Below are 19,294 nucleotides of genomic sequence, written 5' to 3'. Positions count from 1 at the left end.
CACCCTCCCTCTCTCACTCACTCTCTCACTCCATCTCTCTCTATCTGTAGGTGGGGGAGAAGGAGGGCACAGGTCTGAACTGTGAAGTAGAAAGATAGCAAACGTGTCAGATACAGACAGCATGAAGCTAACACTAAGACTACACAATTCAATAAAATATTGAACTAGTGAATCTAGTGATAATTAACTGATCATGATTGATTTTTTTTTTTTATTAAAGTAAAAATACAACTGAACGTAACATAGCTGTGCTTGATATAAGTGGAAATTTAATACTTTTTTCCAAACGTTAAGGCTGACACAGAAGGAAACTTTGTTGAAACAAATTTGTGATTTCAGATGACATAAGTATGTAATACATAAATAATTGATTTGTTTTTAAGACAATGCCTTGTATTGGCATTGTGTTTTGTTTTGTGATTTGAACAGCTGTAACATTTACTAGTAAGGCCTGCAGCTTGTACATGTGTTAAATGTAAAGGGTTCATTGCTTTTCTCGATTTTATACCATTGCAAAAAAAAAAACACTACACCACCTTGGCCTCTGCTGTCATTTTAAAGACCTGATTGTAAATCTGTTCATTTAAAAAGCATCTGTAGATGCTTAAATGTCTTTCTTTGTTTTTGTGTTTTGGTCGGTTGTTTGATTTGAAAAAAATAAAAAGACTAAGTAAAAAAAATAAATAAAAAAAATCCATAGATTAATTGGTGATGACAGTAATTGTTGGTTGCCGACAGCCCCTTGAGGTGAGAAATCACTACGCAAACAATGTGCTTGGCCAGCCAATTCTGCTATGCTACATTAGGCGAAGATTAGGCGTGTATATACGGTGTGTTCTTTAATAAACCACACGTCCGCAAGTAAAGTGGTTGTTGTTGTATTGTTAATTTCATTTTTCTCAATCTTTTTAGAGAGCTGGCATGTTTCTTTTGTACTTCTGTTGTAAAAACAGTATAGCCTTGGCATGTGTGTTTTTCTTTCCGCAGTTGTCCCAGATCAGAGATTACCAACAGAGCGAGATTCACCCCAATCAGACTGACAAGCCTCCTCCCAATGTGTATGTGGTGGGAGGATCAGCCGTGTTTCATAAATATATGTACATACTGTATTTGTTATTCAAATCCAAGGATAAAAGCCGTGGTGGAAGGGGTTTAGTCATGCTGTAAAAGCAACAAGACAACAGGAGAGCCATGTTGGAGTGTGACAGTGAGTAGAGGGGGAGATGCTACCTAGTGAAGAGAGATAGAGACAAGGGGAAAAAGTGGGTGCCTCTGTTCATGCCTATTAGTTAGGCATTAGATGTAGCTAAGTACATTGCTTGTGGGGACTGTAACATAATTGTGCCATTTTTGGTCTGCTGCCACCCACACCCAATGCAAATATGGATAAGATCTGTTTATAATTAGCAAATGTGTTAAATGTATTTGCTAGTATTTCCTCCTAGAGAACATAACCTTTTGTTTGCTGGCAGTTGTTTTTAGTTCTGTTGTTGTTGTTGTTGTTGTTGTGGTGTGTGTGTGTGGGGGGGGGGGTCCAGGAAACAGTTTCTCAGAAGACATTTTAAGACGTACATGTAAACAAATGTGATAAGCATAGAAATGTGTTTTTAGATAAGGTGAGGTCATGCAGTGTTTTTCCTCAGACCTGGATATCAGGAAACTAAAGCTCCAGAGCTGGAGCCTGTGAGGCCCTATAGTGACAATCTAGTGGGAGCCAAAGCAGAACCAAAGCAATACTAGCCTAATTAGCTGACCTGATTACAATATAGGCTGGATAAAGTATGGAAAAGAATCATCCTTGTAAGACATGATTACAGAATGCTTTCGCCTTCACTGGAGTTACTTTAAAACCAAACAAATGAACTTAAGTGAAGAAGGCACAAGCAGAGCAACAACGCAGCCTCTCATACTCACACCTCTTCTGAGTGCCATCATTCATCTATTCCTGTGCCATAGCTATCTGTTATGGCTGAAGTAAACATTAAGGCCATCAGTCTGCGGTGTGCATGGAGGTGGTTGCCTCCATTTGTCCATGTCCAGTCAGCTGCGGAGAAACGGTGATGGAATCCTGACAGATTGTCTGTGTTTTGGAGCGTGTTGTTTTCCTTGCCCATCCATTTCTCTCCTCCTAGCCATGTTTGCCATGCATCATCACTCTCTCCCTCTCTCTCTTTCTCCATCTCTCTCACTCCCTCATTCTGCCTCCTCCTTCCTTGCCTCATCATTTCTCAGAGGGATGGAGGCGATGGATGGACATCCAGGCTACCTGCGAGGAGAAACTATGAAAACACAGCACTTGTCATTAGTGAACACTGTATGAAGCTCTGTAGCACCACACAAAGACGCAACGCAACTGGCTCTTATTTTAAATCTCTTGCTCTCTCTTATTCTGTCTATAACCCCCCCCCCCCCTATCTCCGTCTTCATGTCATCGTGTGGCATGCCAAACTTGCCTAATCAGCAGATTCTACCAAAATAATTGGCGGTGGCCTTGCTGCTAGCGAGCGTTGTGCTGTATACAGATAGGGAAAGGAGCACTTAATATTCCATGCAGCTCGTACCTCTCCTGTTGTCTGTGATATCTGACCTCTTTTGTCTCCTGCTCGGCTTGATGTTGATTTTGGAGGGCATTGTTAGCCAGAGTGCTGTGATTGGAAGAGGTTGTCAGTGAGGGGGGCTGTGGTTGGTTGGGTTAAAGGGAGGCTCATTTGCATAAAGGCTTAGCCCAGATTTGGAGCCACTCAGCGAGATCTGAGGAGAAGGGCCCGAGGGCCACGAGGTAATCATCCATGGCCTGTCACAGTGCTGTCATCCCTCTGTGTATTTGTGTGTCTGTACGTCTGTCTGTGTCTGTGTGTATGAGCGAGCAGGAGACGTAAAGCATTGTGTCTGCGCCTCTTTTGTGTTTGTTTGTATTCCTTTGCGTTTTGTATGCATCATTGTTGAGCATCTATGTCTCACTCTTGCTCCCTCTCACTGTCTTTCTCTCTCTCTTTTTCTTTTTTTTTTCCTTCTGGTTTCCCAGGAAGACTTGTCCGTGCCAAGCGAATGGTAGTGGCAGCCAATCCTACAGAATATGAATATATTGAAGGCAGCATACCGATGGAGTGGGACGGTAAGTCTGGACTGCAGCATCACTGTTACATACTTTTAACTATCACTAACATGGATAAATGACAATGTTAACAAAAGAGATACCCAGCAGAGTGCATAAAATACTGCACAAATAAAATGGAATAACAAATTCATGACTGCATCTATTGGGACCTAAGCTAATCCATTGATTTTTTTTTTTTTTTTTTTTTTTTCATACAGCGAGATGGGGGTTGGGAAAAGCGTATTCATGACTTTATCAAAGACGCCTTCTGCTGGTGTTATACAACCGTACCATAAAATAGTGTTTCAAATTTCTTACAACTGGATACAAACTGTTCCCTCTGTCTCAGACTGGCTTTATCCACCTTAAACCCCTCATCCTGCTTCGCCCCATCCCTCATGCATTTTCATCAGGATGCAAATAAGAAAGGGATAAAAGAAGCCCAGAATCCCTGTGCTAGCTGGAGGAAGAGTTAGAAAATCTCTCTTTTTCTCTCTTTCTCTCTCTCTCTCTCTCTCGTTCTGGCTCCCTTTAACCTGCTCTGCTGTGCAGCCAGCTCAGCCAAAATAGAGCTCCTTAAAAAGAAAAAAAAGAAAGACGAGATGACAGACAGACACAGTTCTACTCAGGAGGAGAAAGAAGGACAGAGGTATTGATGGAGAATGACGGAGAGTGTACTTTCAAATTCAGAGATCAGAGTGGATCCACACTTTCTCTTCTGAGACACAGCACTCAGTGGCCCTGCTCTGCATAGACTAAAGCAGTATTAGTGTTTGCAGTTCATCATGTGTGTAGCTTGGATGTTTTACCGTTCCACGTTTTCCCTATAGTTCGCTAAGTGAAATGAAACAAAACAAACCCTCGATACACTCCCTCAACTAGCTTGGGTACTCAGTAGTTCCACTGAGCTACTGTAGTGCCCTGAAACTCAGTGACGCTATAGCTGCAGCCTTTAAATATGACTGCAGGTTTTGTTTGTGCAGCGTATGTTTGTGTGGGTGTTCTCACTCTTCTCTTTTTTTTTTTATACTCCTCTCTCCTCCTCCTCCTTCTCCAGCTTGGATCCGAGGCAGACGGAAGAAGCCCCCCTCCATCGAGGTACGTCTCCCCCCAGCTTCCCCGCTGTGCTGATGGTTGGACTCTGGGGGAATGGTTACAAGGGAGGGAAAGAAGCAAAGATGGAAACGAGAAGCTTTGATTTGTTTTATCTTACAGTTTCGAACTGAATCCAGGAACTTTGGGGGACAGGTGTTAAAATAAACAGCAGCTGAAGTGCATTGATGGCGAGACTGAGAGCAAAGACAGCCTCTGAACAAGGGGCTCACTGACACCATGTCCTAGTTTACTTTCTCTTTTTCCAGCAGAAGCCTGCATCTCGGCTTTTTGTGTTTTATTTCTGGCAGTCTCCGAGATGGGAATGGTGAAGGAGTGCAGTTTTTCCCCTCGTGTACCTCTCACTGGGTTTATTGCTCTTTAAATGTGAGAATGCTGGAAATAATTTGGCCAGCAAAATGTGGGTCTATAGGAAATCCCTTGGAAGGCCAATACCCAGGCACTCTTTCTATCTCTCTGTCCTCTGTCCCTGCCAGTGGCCAATGCCATCCCCTGCCTCTATTGCCAGAACATTCTCTTCCAATTTTCTGCCTTGCGTCTGCCCAATAGCTGCCATCGACAGCTGGACAGTGTTGATGTGGCCAAGGCTTCACTCCCAGCACATTACCCTACCCCTTGTCACGCTCCCTCTCTTCCCGGTCCAAGCCGACATAAATTGATTGGATTAAATCCTGTCATTAACAGGCTGGAAAAGCAGCTCAGTATGTTTGTCTCCATCCCCAAAGCGGGGCTTTTTGGCCACGGCTCTCCCCCTCTCTTTTCCAGTCCTTCAGTTCTGCCAACACACAACAGCATTATGCCCAGTCCTCCCTTCCTTTTTGGCTTCCCATGCTAGGGAGAGGCTAACATCACTGGACACTAGCTGTGGCTCAAGAGGGTAACTATTCCACTGGTGGACCATGTTCAGGTTATAATTGTTTCCATGAGTTGGAATGGTTGTTTATATTACGGATGCCTCCTGTCACGTTAGTTTACCAATCCGTTCCAAGCACTACATTTTTAACCAGGGTTTATTGGACCAATATAGGTTAACTGAGCACACTTGTTCTTTTTCTAGTAAATGTCCTACTTCATACTTGACGCATAAACACATTTGTTCCTGGAAGCCGCTGAGTGCAACTTCATGTCTCCTCTGCTTTTTGACTGGTGAGCAGCTGATGGTTTGTGCTTTGCTCCAAGACAAAACAGGGGTAGTTGATTAAGGAGCGGAAATGATCACTGGTTCATGTTTGCAGGATGTAATATTTACAAGAATTCAGTTCCCTCAGAAAAAAAGACTCAGAAGACAAGTATTTAATGTTTTTCTTGCCTGCCATTTGGAAACTAGAAGTAGTATTGTTGTGATGTTTCATGCTTTTTGTGGGGTTTCAGTCAGCACTGTAAAATCTGTAAAAAAAAAAAATCCCAAAAGAAAAACTAGGTAGGAACCTCTATGACTCATGATGGGGAAGTGTTGATTTTAGCAAAAACTTAAATGAACTTAATTAATTATTTTTTAATCAATTAACAGTTCTTTTAGCACTTATCTGGGCCCAGGTCATGTTAATTGATGAATGATAGCACCAGGAAGTGCTGAAGAAAATGTGATATGAATGTCAATAAATTAATATACTTAAAGAACAATTCTAGGCCATATCCCTCCTTCAGGTTTTCCATCATTATTTAACCATGAAAAAAGTGTTATATAGCATGTGGTATTTAAAAGTTCTTAAAAAGTCTTGAATATATGCTTTTATGTCCACCTGTGTAATTTACAGGAGCTGCTGAAGAATGAGACTTACAGGGAGCAGATCAAGCTGAAAGCCAAAGAGGTGGAGGAGAAGGATCTGGCCCTACAGGCTAAGGAGTATGAGGAAGGTCTGGTGGCGACCCCTGCAAGGACTGTGGCCAAAGGCCATGCAGCTGCCACCAGCTTCGGAAAGCAGGAGATCACGGAAGAGCCCACCAGCACCGCAAACACATTCCAGCCTGGCTCCTGGATGCCCACTTCCAAGAAGTAGACAGACATCCACATACACTGAGACAGTGTTGTAATGTACTGTAATACAATCCAATAGAAAAGCCCTGCAATAAATACTACCTTTGTGAAACTGATATAGTTGAGACTTGGATATTAAATATTAGAGACACCTTTCAGTATAATCCAATCCAAGTCAGCAGCACCACAAACTATAACCTCCGAAATGACCAGAGTTTAATCAACTCATCTGTGAATCAGTCTCAAATAACTGAGCATTATATGTTTTACAGAGGAAGTATTTATTTCAAAGCTGGTTTATTGGTCTGCATCACATTGTACAGGGGTTCCTACTTTTCTGGTCCCTCAGTATATATTGAATATACACTAGATTATCCATCTCTCATCTTAAAGATGACTATATGTGACAACAGTAATTTAATGTAGTGAAAAACTTGTTAGTAAAGAGAAGAAAAACTGCAGTGGTTGTACTTCATCAATTATTAAGTGCACAGAAAACAAATGTGTTTCAGGGATACTGTTAGAAATATTTTCTAATTAATTATAATAAATAAATCAGCTCTAATGAATCAGTATGAACTCAACTCTTTTTCATGAGCTAAACCTAAAAAGTGTGACAGATTTCATTCAGTCAAAGAATTTTGCCAGTGTGAAGATGAAAAGAAATAATGTTGTTAAAGCATGTGGAAAGGTACATGCTGTGGGAATTAAGTAGAGAAGTTCTTTTAACTTGAAATTGAACTCTGTTGCACTGAGGCTGTAGTTACATTAAATACTGTTAATGTTTCTATTTATCAAGAAAGTGGCGTCTGCTGTCTGTAAATCACAAGTTAAAATCAGGGGTAATGTTACAGTATACTGTTTTGCCGCAGTACAAAGTTCTTTCACCGGAGGTCAGAGTTTATGTTGGCAACAGAGTTGGTGAAGAAAGGAGCTTAAAAGAACAGCTTGAGCACTTGCTAAAAAAGCAACATAAGCTGAGATCCTGCAGCTGAAAACATGGCCGTCCTACTCATGTATGTTTTTCTAAATGCTCTCAGGAGATATCAATACTCTGCACCAAGGGATAAATAAAACGTCATGAGGAAGAAAAGGGAAAACAAATGTGCGTTTGTTCACCTGTCTGTATTTAGAATTATGGGTTTTAACTGCTTCTTTACAGGCTCACAAGTACTTAGAATTACAGTACTTATAAAAACGATCCATCCCACTGGACTTTTGAACGTTTTATTATCTTACAACACTGAGTCACAGTGAATGTAATTCATTTTTAATACTAATAAACAGGGGGTCTTATCAAATTGAAGGCAAGTAGATCTAAGTTAAGAACAAAGTGTATAAGACATAAAGAACATAGTGTATAAAACATGCATAACAGTAAATCCTGGCCAAAATGGTTCACTCTCTTCAAGTCAATATTTAATAAAGGCACCTTTGGCAGCACGTTGGCCTTTTACAGCCGTTACATATTCTGTCTGGTTTATGATTGACTTCCCTCTACTGTGTTCAATAGTCAGTGCCTCCAAAATTTTCTTTCCTTCTTTTACTTGTTTAGACGTTCCTCTGTCTTCATGCTATAGTTCTTTTTGACTGTGACATTAAAGTCTTTTCTGTCAATCAGTACACAAAAGCCTATTTACATGCACTCTGGTTCAGTGTTACAATATCATAAAACATGAGGGGGTGAATACTTTTTATGTGCACTGAATTAAAAGCACTTCTGATGCTGTTCAATCCACACAGAGGAAATTAGATTTTCTTATCAACCATGAAAACTTTATTAATTAGAAAGTAATAATTTTGATATTTTGCAAGTGACTTGGAGAAAAAATTCCAGTATGCTCATTACATCGTCAGAACAGGGATGCTAACAATGGAATGCAAGGTGTTGCAACAGCTGCACAATATTATCAGCAGATCTCTGCATAAAAACTTCTTACAGATGACCACTGTGCTCTTGCTGACCAAAGTCCCACTGGGATGAGCCTCCTCTGGGCAGTCCTGTCCGTCTCAGCACTGTTAGGCCTGTGGGGCCAGTGTCCCTCCTCCTACCCAGGACATGAGGCATGGTGGCCCTGTGCTGACAGTAGGGCTGGGACAGGGAAGGGCACTGTGTCATTATTTGGAATAAGGAGGGCTGTGAGCGTGGTGGTTGCTCGTCCTTTTTTCATGCCCTCATCCTGCCCTCACAGGCTCAGTCTTTCTTGGTCCTCTTTGCCCTGGCTATGTTTTCCTGACGTTTCTGCTTTTTCTTCTGTTCCCGGTCACGTGCTTCGATCATCTTGGCCAGTTTCCAGGACAGCAGTGCACTGGCAATGAAAAGAGGTGTGAGAGCCAGTATGACAGTGGTGAGGAAACCATAGGGGTCTTTGGCAGCCCACTCCACCACATACTCTGCCCATGCACGAACGTCAATCATCTTGGTCAGCGACGATGAGGAATATTCAGACCTGAGAAGGGGGTAACAAGAAAGAAAGGAGTTAATGGCCAGAGCTGTCTAATATGTATGCAAAAAATGAATATAGCAATCTTAGGACCATATACCAATAATGATTTTAGGTGTCAGAAAGTGGGTGTTATGTTAAGTGGGTGTCACAGTGTATGCCATTTCTTAATCACATTGTCAGTAATATACTTTGACAATTTCTGAAAAGATTTTAGTTTTAGATACTGCTGAATGATAAAAACAACCAGAGTGGTGATGAAACTATTAAATCAACAGAAAACTTAAGTTTTTGCTAGCTGAGTCACTGTTAAAGTCATTTCTCAAAGAATAATACCTAACATTTGCTGATTCATGCTCCTCAAATGTGAGGCTTGGCTGCCCCCTGAAATCTGGCAACATTACACTGGGGCCTCCAAAATTGTGATGGTTGTGTTGTTTTTTACTATTTTCTGACAATTTATAAACTAAACAACTGAAAAAACAATGTACATACAGATTAATTTCAAATAATCATTAGCTGTAGCCCTAAACCAGATATACACAACCTTTCTGGCTACTCAGCAAATTTAATACCTGACAAGTGATGATGCAAAAAAAAAGTATTTCTATAAAGTAATCCTGCCCATTGATGTCCAAAACTTCCCACAATGACCTTAAACACCCAGAGACATTAAAGGAATGACGTTATTAGGAATATTACCAATACAACATAAAGCAATACTGTACTAAAAAAAAGCCAAATCTCTGCCAGTTGACAAATTAGTGCAACAATCAGTTGATTAATTGATTAGTAGATCAACAGATAATTGCGCTATCTGCGCTATTTTGATAGTTGAAAAATCTTTTTAGTCATTTTTAAAGAAATCATTTCTCATATTTGCTGTTAATCAATAGATAATTTGATAATAATTTTTTTTAAAAATCGTTATTTGCAGCCAGATTAAGAAGTTAAACATAACCGGACTTCTTACGTTATATTAGAGGGTTTCTCTTTGATGAGTAACAAAACTTTAAAGAGCATAATGAAGAGAGTAAGGAAAATATGGCTGCTTTGACTTCAAGACTGGAGTTTGATACTATAATTAAACTTGAGCCATTAGGAATTATTTGAGTTTGGTCCTCTCAAGGTTTTCGAAATTCTTTCTGGGAAAACACTTAATGAGTGTTTTAAGTCACAATACCGTCAAAACAAACAATAGTAAAATGGTAGATTTTACACAATATCTAAATCTTAACAAGTCCAGTGATAATCACATAATAATGAATAGTAGGCTTGCAAATAACTAACGTTGTAGTTGGTCCAGCTAACATAGAAAGCTACATTAACTGCAATTTCCATCATGTTTCAGTTATAACAATTGTATCCACTAATCGAGTCATTAGTATGCTTTTTATAAAGGTTTTATAAAGTTATTGCTGCTCTGACCACACAGCCCCCCATAAACCTGCTTATGACCAATGGCTAAGTAGCATCAGAACGAGTCGCAGCTAGCATATGTTAGGTGTATTCACAGGCAAACCGGTTACAAACCATTTACTCTGGCCACAGCCCCGTACGAACAAGCTGAACTAACACATTCGCTTTGTCTGCCACTTGGATTAAATCTGAATTTCTGAGATGTGGATGAAAGACTTGCATTTCAAATACCGTTAGCACCGTCAGCTAACCCGCCACCCATCCATAACGGCCTAACTTGAAGTGGCAAGAGCACGGACTCGAGCACGAAACAGCGCAGCAACAATACGTGTGAATGTGACATAAAATGAATTTATATTTTCGTGTTGGTAAAAACAAAAGCCGCTAAATAAAAAAAAAAAAAACTTACCAAAGTGCCCTGATTTGTGCTTATATCTACGACGATAAGTTCCAGCTCCTCCCTGCTTCAGGAAGTGAAACCGGTGAGGTCTCAAATTATCGTTGGCTCGTGATTGGATATGAGGCTCTCCCTAAAGTATGGGAAATGTAGTCCTTTAGCCTAAAAACCTGGGCTAATATACCATCAAAATACAGGACATGCTCCTCCTGCACCAACAGCCCTGAAATTGGTGAGTTTGCGACAACTATTACCTTTTCATTGATTATGGCAGCCTAACATTCATGGCTGGATTAATCTCCTGGGGCAAAAAATTGTTGCTGGCCCCCTGTTGACCCCCACTTTAGTCTATATGGCAGTTTCAATGTTTCCCTTGAAACAACCAGTTCCCTACAGCTGTAATAATTATGTGATCAATCAATTAGTGTACTGATGGAAAATTAATTGGGTACAATTTCAAAAAAATGTCAAAGATTCAATGGTACCAGCTTCTTATACATGAATATTTGCTATTTCTTGCTGTTGACTTTCAAACAACAAAAGAAAGTTTTAATAAATTTACCTTCAGGGAATAATGATAGGTATTTTTCACTTTTTTATGTAATTTTATTCACCAAAGAATCAATTGATTATCAAAGAAAGTAACAGTCAAATTGATTGATAATGAAAATTGTTGGTTGCAGCCTTACAGTACTTCTATTATGGTATTACTACCTTGCCTCAAGTGTTCTGTGGACATTCAGAAATAATATCAGCAGTTTGATTAAAAAGAACAACTTTACAACAAATTAACTCAACATAAAGTAAAACAGTTTAGGCTTTACAACTAGATTTTAAAGACTCAGATGACATGGAGTAACCCTGGGGCTTTTAGAGTGCCTGGGCAGTTGTCCACTTTGCCAAGCTTGTGATCAAGCTTTACTAATATGCATGGCTTTGTGTTAAAGTCACTTGTGTTACTTATCTGGTCACACAAACTTTGTGGCTTAATGTGCCAAATGAACTGTAAATAGAAAATGTAATATTAAGCAGTACTTCATTTTGTATTTTGACTATAATATTGTACCCTACAAATTGTGTAACTGTACAGTGGTCATACAGATTTAAGATGCTTTAGTGTTTCATATGCAGCATTATGCACATTAATATCCTAACAAACAGGAAGAGTGCAGAGTTTTTAAGAGCCTCCGGTAAAATATAGCAAACCACTCAATACAAGGACATGCAGAAGAGTGGGTGAAAGCAGCAGTAATAAATATAAATGTAGTAAATATAGAAAGGCAACAACACTATTTGTATTGTTATTGTTTTTGTTTGATAAGTATTTTAAGGGACATGGACAGGAACAGGTGGCATAAGATGAGTGGTATATTAAAAACCTGAATTTCGGTGAAATTAAATGAAACATGTATTTAACATATCATGATCCGTTTCTTGTCCAAATTGTCTGTGACCACATAGTTGCCGGGTGAACTCCTTCGACTGTCTGTAAAAGTTTGGGCATAGCACTCTCTTGCCTGTCAGGTTTCCCCAAAGAAAGAATCTGAATGTGTGCCATGAATATGCTATAAAACCCTTTGTGCTGGATAATGATTAAAGTCAAATATTGAATACCAGACTAACTATACAAAACTCTACAAAACTGAACAACATATTCCACTTTGTTTCTGGATAAAGATTCACATGACATCTAGCTGTTGCTGAGACGTCTAATCATGTGTGGAACTGCTCTGTCTGAAGAATAAAGCAAACGATAAGGCAATAAGTGTATAAAAACAGCTAAAGGCTCCACTGGCCCTCTGAGAAAGATGACTAACATAACAAAGGAGGACCTGCTGGCTTTGTGAACTTCCTGTGGGGAAGTATTGAAACCAAATCAGGTTAGGCCACATCTGCTCTGTCCATACGGCATGGATCACTTTCAGAGCAGTTCAAAGGCCAGCCTTTTAGACCTACTCACAGAGGAAGGAGAGGGGCAGCTGGGAACACATGCAGAGGACAGACACATTGCAAACACACATTCTGGTTTACCAGCATAGTTTTGGTCAACTTTTATAGACAATTTAGAAAAACATCCTCAATCTGGTGGCTTTTTTGTTATCTGATTATAATTATTAGCTTCTGCTACATGTCTAATCAGGCTGGGAGACGGTGGGCAACGCAGCCGCACCCTAACCCCTCCTACAGAAGTAGGCCTCCTTTTCAAGACACAGCTATGGAGCTAACATTATCAACAAACAGGGAGGGGGTAGACCATAAAATGACTGAACCACAATTTATAGTTAACCAGCTCCACTGGTGGCGTGAATCATAATGATTATAAGAAAAACCACTAGTCTAGCCAGTCCTTGAGGAATTTCCAATATCCTTTGATTTTTGCTTTTTCTGTTGCAAGTTGATAGACTCAATTACTGGACTGAGTAAAGAGCAAAGAACATGATGAGATGCAGACGCTGTCTTAAAGGGGTTCTCAGCAAGTCTGTGTTGCACTTTCATAAAGTTGCGGGAGACTAAAAAAGAATGATCAAAATTGATGGATCAGTGGGCCAGATATCAAGATCTAAAGCCAATAGTATGGTTCAAGCTCCAAAACACACGTTTGGATCCTACAGTTCACATAATACAGCTTGATAGAGCCTTTAAATAACTTTCTGTTTAAAGTTTCAACGCCCCAATCCACCATAACCCTGATGTCTACAGGGCCCCCGTATTTCCTCAACCAACTAGTAGTTCTACTAGAGCTTAATTGATAAGTCAATTAATATCTTTTTAAAGCAATAATATTATACACCGGACAATCAATTGATTATTAAAGAAAAAAATAGTCGGAACTACTGATATTGAAAGTTATTATTGGCTGTAGCCTTACAGATCTTCTATGATGGAATAATAATACCTTGCCTGAGGTTTTACTGTGTCTTAACTACATGACACACAGAAAAAAAATGGAAGCCATTTAATAAAACACAACAAACAACCACAATATAAACTAAAACAGTAAGTCTTAAAACTAGATTTTGACACTATAATATAATCTATTTGATACTGTAGCCTATGCCAGTGGTGCAAATTTGTAACAAATCAGTGATTAATTAAAAATTAAAAACCTGCCAGCCTTGCCCCTGTAACGATTATAGCCTACTGACCTCATGTGTAACATCTATGGAATGTCCCTTTAAAATAGAATATAAAAAATAAATAAATATTTAAATATTCAGTGTGCATGTGTGTGTTTGAGTGAGAGAGAGAAAGAGAGCGACCTTGTTTTCAGAGTTGGTTTCAGATTAATTGTCCATAGGCTGAAGCAAAGTCAGCCTATGCCGAACAGCTGAGCAAAATAACTGATTAGTGTCTACAGAAAAGTGACTACAGAGGACAAGCATATCCAGCTCCATATCTTTATGTTCCTCCTCCCACGCCCTTTCCGTCTTTGACAGCTGAGAGTCCTTTGGACTAAAGCCTCGAAAACAACCATCACGTTGTTACTGAAGAAGCTAGAGCCCGGGGTAGTAGCACAGGCTCCAAAGGAAAAAAGTCAGTTTTCTTGCCCCCTTTTACCCCTGTGGGAAACTGCGAGACCGCCCCTGGATTAAGTCCCCGCCTTTAAACTCAAATAAGAAGGAAACTTCAAAGGCCGTCGGCCGCCGGGGCTCCGCCCTCGCACTCCCGGACGGCTTCACAAAGGATTTGCCGACGTTCGGGAATTCCGCCTCCAGTTCCTTTTATAGCGCCACTCGTGCGCTGGCAGAGCTCCAGGATCCCGCCCATCCCGGTTACTTTGACAACACAAAGGACTTCACGGAACTCGCAGGCGCCGCCTACCTTTCCAAATAAGGGCAGTCTCTCCATGTACGGCAAACAATCGCTGCGAGATTGCCCTTTTCTCTTCCTTATCCCGTTTATATGATCGGAGAGGAACTGCGCTTCAGGTTGGAAGCGGTGCGATCATGGCCGAGCGAGTCCAGCAGCCCCCAGCCAAGCGGCTCTGCTGCCGGCCCGGCTACAACCCGGCATGCAGGCAGGGGCAGCGGGCTGGAGGAGTCCTGTGTGGCGGCGCAGGGTCCGCTCCGGGAGGGTCGGGGAATGGAAAAACGCACAACCCCGAGTCGTTGCTCGACATCGCGGCACGCAGAGTCGCGGAGAAGTGGCCGTTCCAGAGGGTGGAGGAGCGGTTCGAGAGGATCCCGGAGCCCGTCCAGCGGAGGATCGTATACTGGTCATTCCCGAGAAGCGAGAAGGAGATCTGTATGTACTCCTCTTTCAACGCCGGAGGAGAGGAAAGTGGAACTAGCGGGGACAATAATGACGAGACCCAGCTGCCTTTCCTACGGGGTGTCACTCTGCTAGAGGGTGGCTGGGTGGACAACGTATTGCAAGTCGGTGAGTGGACTATAACGTTACAATAATGCAGGGACACAGTCTGTAATAAACAAAACAACTAACTCGCACTGTTTGCCTTTTTCCATGGAACCGTGCCAGACTTTTAAAGGGCTTGTGTTTGCCTTCCATAGCCTTGTCTATTATAAACAATGCAGGGTATTTCCACACCAGTCTCTACCCTATAGCTGTGTGAGAGTGTGTAGCCTATTTTCAGATAAGCCCGTAATAGTAGCCCACTTCTCCTTGTTTTTGCCCACTGAGCAGCGCGCATTGAATCGCCCAGAGCCATCCCAATTGGAAGCTTAGTACTTTGTTCCTATTTTTGTGTCTTTCCAGCTCTCCATGCCCCCACCAGCGGGTACGCAGACAAAAGCCCCCTATATCTTTTCACCGCTGGCTAAATAGACGATATTTAGAAAGGGTGGGAGGGACGGTGATTTAAAGCCACAGTGCTTCTGTTTTGTTTGCCAAACACCTTTGTGAGACAGACTGAAGCTTTTCTTCTGCCATCCCAATATTCAGTTAAAGCCCGAGCTATATGCAGCCAGTAAAGGCAAAGATGCATTCTCTTTCTCTCAGCTACATTATTTGTGGTAAAGCTCGGAAACAGAGGTGCTGTAGGCTCAGCAACCCCCTGCCTGCCTGCCTGCCTGCTTGCTTGCCTGCCTGCCTCTTTTGCCTGGCTGGCTGCCTTTGCCAGAGCCACAATATTTCACTGCATTCGTCAGTGCAATAGACTCAGCTGTCAATCCGACTCCCCACCCTTGGAAACGGTTCAGGATTCTAATCCCATTACCCTCCCCAGTTCATCAGAATCTTAATGCATTCTGCAAACAAGATTTTATGCATGATCTTCTTCCTCCTCCCTCCCTCACCCTCTCTATCTCTCTCCCTTGCTCCCTCTCCCTCTCTCTCTTCTTGGCTTACTATCCCTCCAAAGAATCTGTGTGGAGATGGCTTCAGCTTTTGTGGGCTCAGAGAATGTGCAGTGCACAATAGTAGCCATGGAGCAAGCAGACAGGCAGGCAGCTCTCCCTCCCTCTCTGGCCTGTTTACCAGATTCCCCAGCATTAGGCTCATTTATGTGCTCACTCTTTTGGAGCTTTAGGAAGCTAAACACTCAGCTCAGGGTAAAATAGAAAGTGCAAGGCATCAGTGAAAAGATGTATGTGTGTTTATGCTTTGGAAAATAGTCAGACAGAGTGACACAGAGGGTGAGAGGGTCATTTTTTTTTGTGGCTGTGCATGTGTTTTTGTGTGTGTGAAAGAGAGAGAAAAGAGAATGTGTGTCAGTGTGTGTGGGGGGGTGATAAACACAGAGGGGGATTGTGCATGCGTCTGTGTGTGCATGTGTGTGTCTTCGTCTACACGGGCTGTCAGTCTCATCCTGCATGCTCACAGAGAGAGGAGGATGACAGGCGAGAGTACATAGCAGGAGGAGGGCATGTTATGCTGATTACAATTTTCGGCCCAGATTTTCTTTTTTTTTTTTTTAGCTGGGTAAAGTAAAGCCAAGGAAGAGAAAATGATAAATAAAAGATGCAATCTACTCCAGGGGACAGGCAGCCACTGGAGGATGAGGGCTTAAAAGCAGGGCAGCATGGGAGGGGGCTGTCAGCCACATCACACACCACATGTATTGGCCCATCAAACACATACAGTGGGTCTGGCCTGGAAAAAAAAGTGCAGGGTGGTTGTGAGGGCAAGGCTTTGTGTGGCTTCTTGTGTGTGTGTGTGTGTGTGTGTGTGTGTGCTGTCAGTGGGATGGGATTCAGTGTTGATGATGAAAGACAGTAGAGCAATAGAATAGATGCGGAGGTTATTGTGTATGGGGGGAAAAGCTAATATACTTGAATGGATCTGCTGTCGCTGTATTCCTCTCCTCCCCCTCTCATCTCCTCCTCTACCTCCCTCTCTCTCCCAAGTGAGCAGCTATAAAACTCTCCATATTTACTCCCCTAAGGCCAACTACCAGCCCCCAGTCTCCTGTGATTATTTATCTTTTTCTCAAAGACATTAATCACACGCTTTTCTCTTTTCTCCTCCATCTCTTTCCATACATCAGTGCTGCAGAGGGAATGGATAGGGGGATGGCGTTTAAGGGGAAGAGCAATAGATCGGGTGATATCAAGAAAAAGAGGGGAAGCCTAGAGGGAAAAAGTGGGTGGAAAATGCAAAAGAGGAAAGAGGTATTGAAATGGTGATTGCAAGAGAAGGGGATGTATGAAACTAAAGAATGAAGCGCAGAGAAGGGGAGAGAGTGAGATGGATGGGTTGTTCTTTCTCCCATGCGAGCTCATCTGTTCCAGTGCCAGCATTTGAGATAAATATTCATATATGAATGTGAGTGTTATCTAGCGGTCCAATGCTCCTCGGTTATAGCAGTGTTATAACAACCCAGCTTCAGCCCTCTTGCACTCTTTCCCGTGCTGAATCAGTGATGAATTTGTCAGCTGCTGAACAGGTAGTGGACCACATTACTAACCTCAACTTGTATCAAAAGCTTCTATGTGTAATAATACATTCAAAAAACTGCAAATGAATAAAATGAAATATGCACGTTGCTTTGGAGAACAGGCCCAGAACCACAGCTGTCTGTCATAAAAAATTACATTGTCATGAGGTGATCACAGAAATATCAGTAAATCTCACCGATGTTTCAAGTTTCGGTCTTCTTTAGCTTGTCAATCAGGCCGTGCAGTGCCGTAACTGAGCACCATTCACCAGTATAGAAAACTTCCAAAGCTGCCTGTTCTGATCACAGCATCTGTTCTCTGGCCCCCTTGTGTAATTTAGACTCGGCAGCTCATCATGCTGAAAGGAAGGCTAGTATTATGGTGCCCCGTCCTCTAATTATAGAATTCTAATCCTATGGCTCTAACATGGCATGACAAAGCATGTTTGCACTTCATTACCCTCCTTCCTGTTTTAGTCCTTCAGTCTGGGTCAAGTTCAACCCTTCTTCTCTCATTCATTTATGACATGCACTGTCCTGCTCCTCCTCCCTTTGACCCCTCATCCATGTATTTCTTCTCCTACCCCCGCCCCCTGTCTACCCCCAGGGCTTTTTGCCAGGAGTTAAAAAAAAAAAAAAAACATAACCCCCACCACCACACACACCACCACCTCACTCTTACTATCCTGTTACCGTAAGCCCCATGTCCCTAAGGAGTGACATACTGATGCCTGGCATATGTCGCTCCCTGCAATGTCATTAGCGTAGGCTACATGCTACAGCCTATTTGTCCAGCTCTCCTTGTTAGGCTAATTTTTTCACATGAAGCTACATGTCATTTTATCATGCTGCTGCCCCAAATCTGAGTGATGAGGTGGACACTTTGTTGGGGCTGTTTTAAATTCAGCTAGCATGAAAGTAGATATGCATATCCTGTAGACTATTTTGGTGTATTTTCCATGGTGGTGTTGTTGGACTCGATAGCCTATAATATTTTTCCTAAAATATCACTGAATGTCCATGGCAGTCATGCCTGTTTGAGTGTGAATGTCATCCTCCTCTGCTCCACCTATTCCGGAGGCAAATTGGTGCGTGTGCGTGTGTGTGTGTGCAGGCATACGTGTGTGTGTCTGTCGTGTGCTTCTGCATGCTCATAACTCAGGTTAATTTGTTCACGCTCTGGAGAATCTTAATTAGGTTTCTGCGTCATCTACTCTCTCTCTCACCCTCTTTTTATCATGATGTCAATGAAACAGTGAAGTAACAACCAGGCTGGTGGTTCCCTGTTTTTTAACCTGTTCATCTTTGTAACGCAGACAGTGAAAATCATAACACAGACTCCTCTGAACTTTATGTTTAGCCATTAAAAAGCACACTTTGGGTGTGCTACTCGAGGAGCTGTGGAGCCGTATGTCATTTCTTATTGAGTCTAAATCACACATGTGCTTAGCAGGCAGAACCATGGTGGCGTCAAGACATTATTTACAACAATACAACACACAGACAACACCCATAGAACAAAGGGGCTGATAAAAGAAAGAATATTTGCACACACAAGTAGGTTATTGTTTGTGTGACAAAGCAGTGAGCCTAATACCAAGGAGAAATCTGTGCCACTTAGAAAGGTGAAGTAACACTCAGCATGTTTGTGCAATAATACACACACACACACACACGCACACATTTTTTTCCTCTGTGCTAAGATTTCACAGGGCCTTTCAAAGGGCTTCTTGAGGACCCACATCACATTTCAGGCATTTCGTCCATGAAGGTGCAAAATTTAAGATGCAAAACATAAATCTTGCATGAGCATGTCGTCTGCGAGACGCTATCAGGCTGAGCTGGGTTTTTGGTGGGTGAGGGCTTATTCTTTCTGTTTGTGTGTGGGCTGTTTCTTTTCATGTGGGTGGATCTGGTTTTATTTTCCTGTTAGGTTAGAGAGTTCCTTTATCTTTTTACAATGCCCGTCGAGAATGAGCCCACATGCCTACCACCAAAGACAGACAGAGAC

The 19,294-nt window shown here is 41.9% G+C and overlaps 3 protein-coding genes across 3 annotated transcripts in view; 2 read left to right on the top strand and 1 right to left on the bottom strand.

Moving 5' to 3' along the window:
• ndufaf2 (NADH:ubiquinone oxidoreductase complex assembly factor 2) overlaps positions 1-6,760 on the top strand; it is a 13,802-nt gene extending 7,042 nt beyond the window's left edge. Inside the window, exons 2-4 of the mRNA XM_023394179.2 lie at positions 3,026-3,115; positions 4,155-4,195; positions 5,968-6,760. Of these exons, the coding sequence (XP_023249947.1) occupies positions 3,026-3,115; positions 4,155-4,195; positions 5,968-6,210 (374 nt within the window). The 3' untranslated portion in view covers positions 6,211-6,760. The remainder of the gene's footprint in view (positions 1-3,025; positions 3,116-4,154; positions 4,196-5,967) is intronic.
• Positions 6,761-7,942: 1,182 nt separating this feature from the next.
• On the bottom strand, positions 7,943-10,570 carry smim15 (small integral membrane protein 15). Its single transcript, XM_023394180.2, has 2 exons — positions 10,461-10,570; positions 7,943-8,638 (listed from the first exon to the last, which is right to left on the bottom strand). The coding sequence occupies exon 2, from the start codon at positions 8,605-8,607 to the stop codon at positions 8,383-8,385; it is 225 nt and encodes a 74-aa protein (XP_023249948.1). The 5' UTR covers positions 8,608-8,638; positions 10,461-10,570; the 3' UTR covers positions 7,943-8,382.
• Positions 10,571-14,337: 3,767 nt separating this feature from the next.
• Positions 14,338-19,294, top strand: part of LOC111645180 (zinc finger SWIM domain-containing protein 6) — a 44,219-nt gene continuing 39,262 nt past the window's right edge. Inside the window, exon 1 of the mRNA XM_023394271.2 lies at positions 14,338-14,828. Coding sequence (XP_023250039.1) covers positions 14,396-14,828 — 433 coding nt within the window. The 5' untranslated portion in view covers positions 14,338-14,395. The remainder of the gene's footprint in view (positions 14,829-19,294) is intronic.

This window comes from Seriola lalandi, unplaced genomic scaffold (genome assembly GCF_002814215.2).
Source record: "Seriola lalandi dorsalis isolate HSWRI2012SDOR001 ecotype SW California unplaced genomic scaffold, Sedor1 jcf7180002054946, whole genome shotgun sequence".
NCBI classification, from domain to species: Eukaryota; Metazoa; Chordata; class Actinopteri; order Carangiformes; family Carangidae; genus Seriola; species Seriola lalandi.
Note: the sequence above shows the minus strand (reverse complement) of the source record. Positions and strands in the feature narration are given on the sequence as shown.

Excerpts from the sequence above, each read along its gene's own strand:
- smim15 (XM_023394180.2), bottom strand. The coding sequence starts at position 8,607 with ATGATTGACGTTCGTGCATGGGCAGAGTATGTGGTGGAGTGGGCTGCC.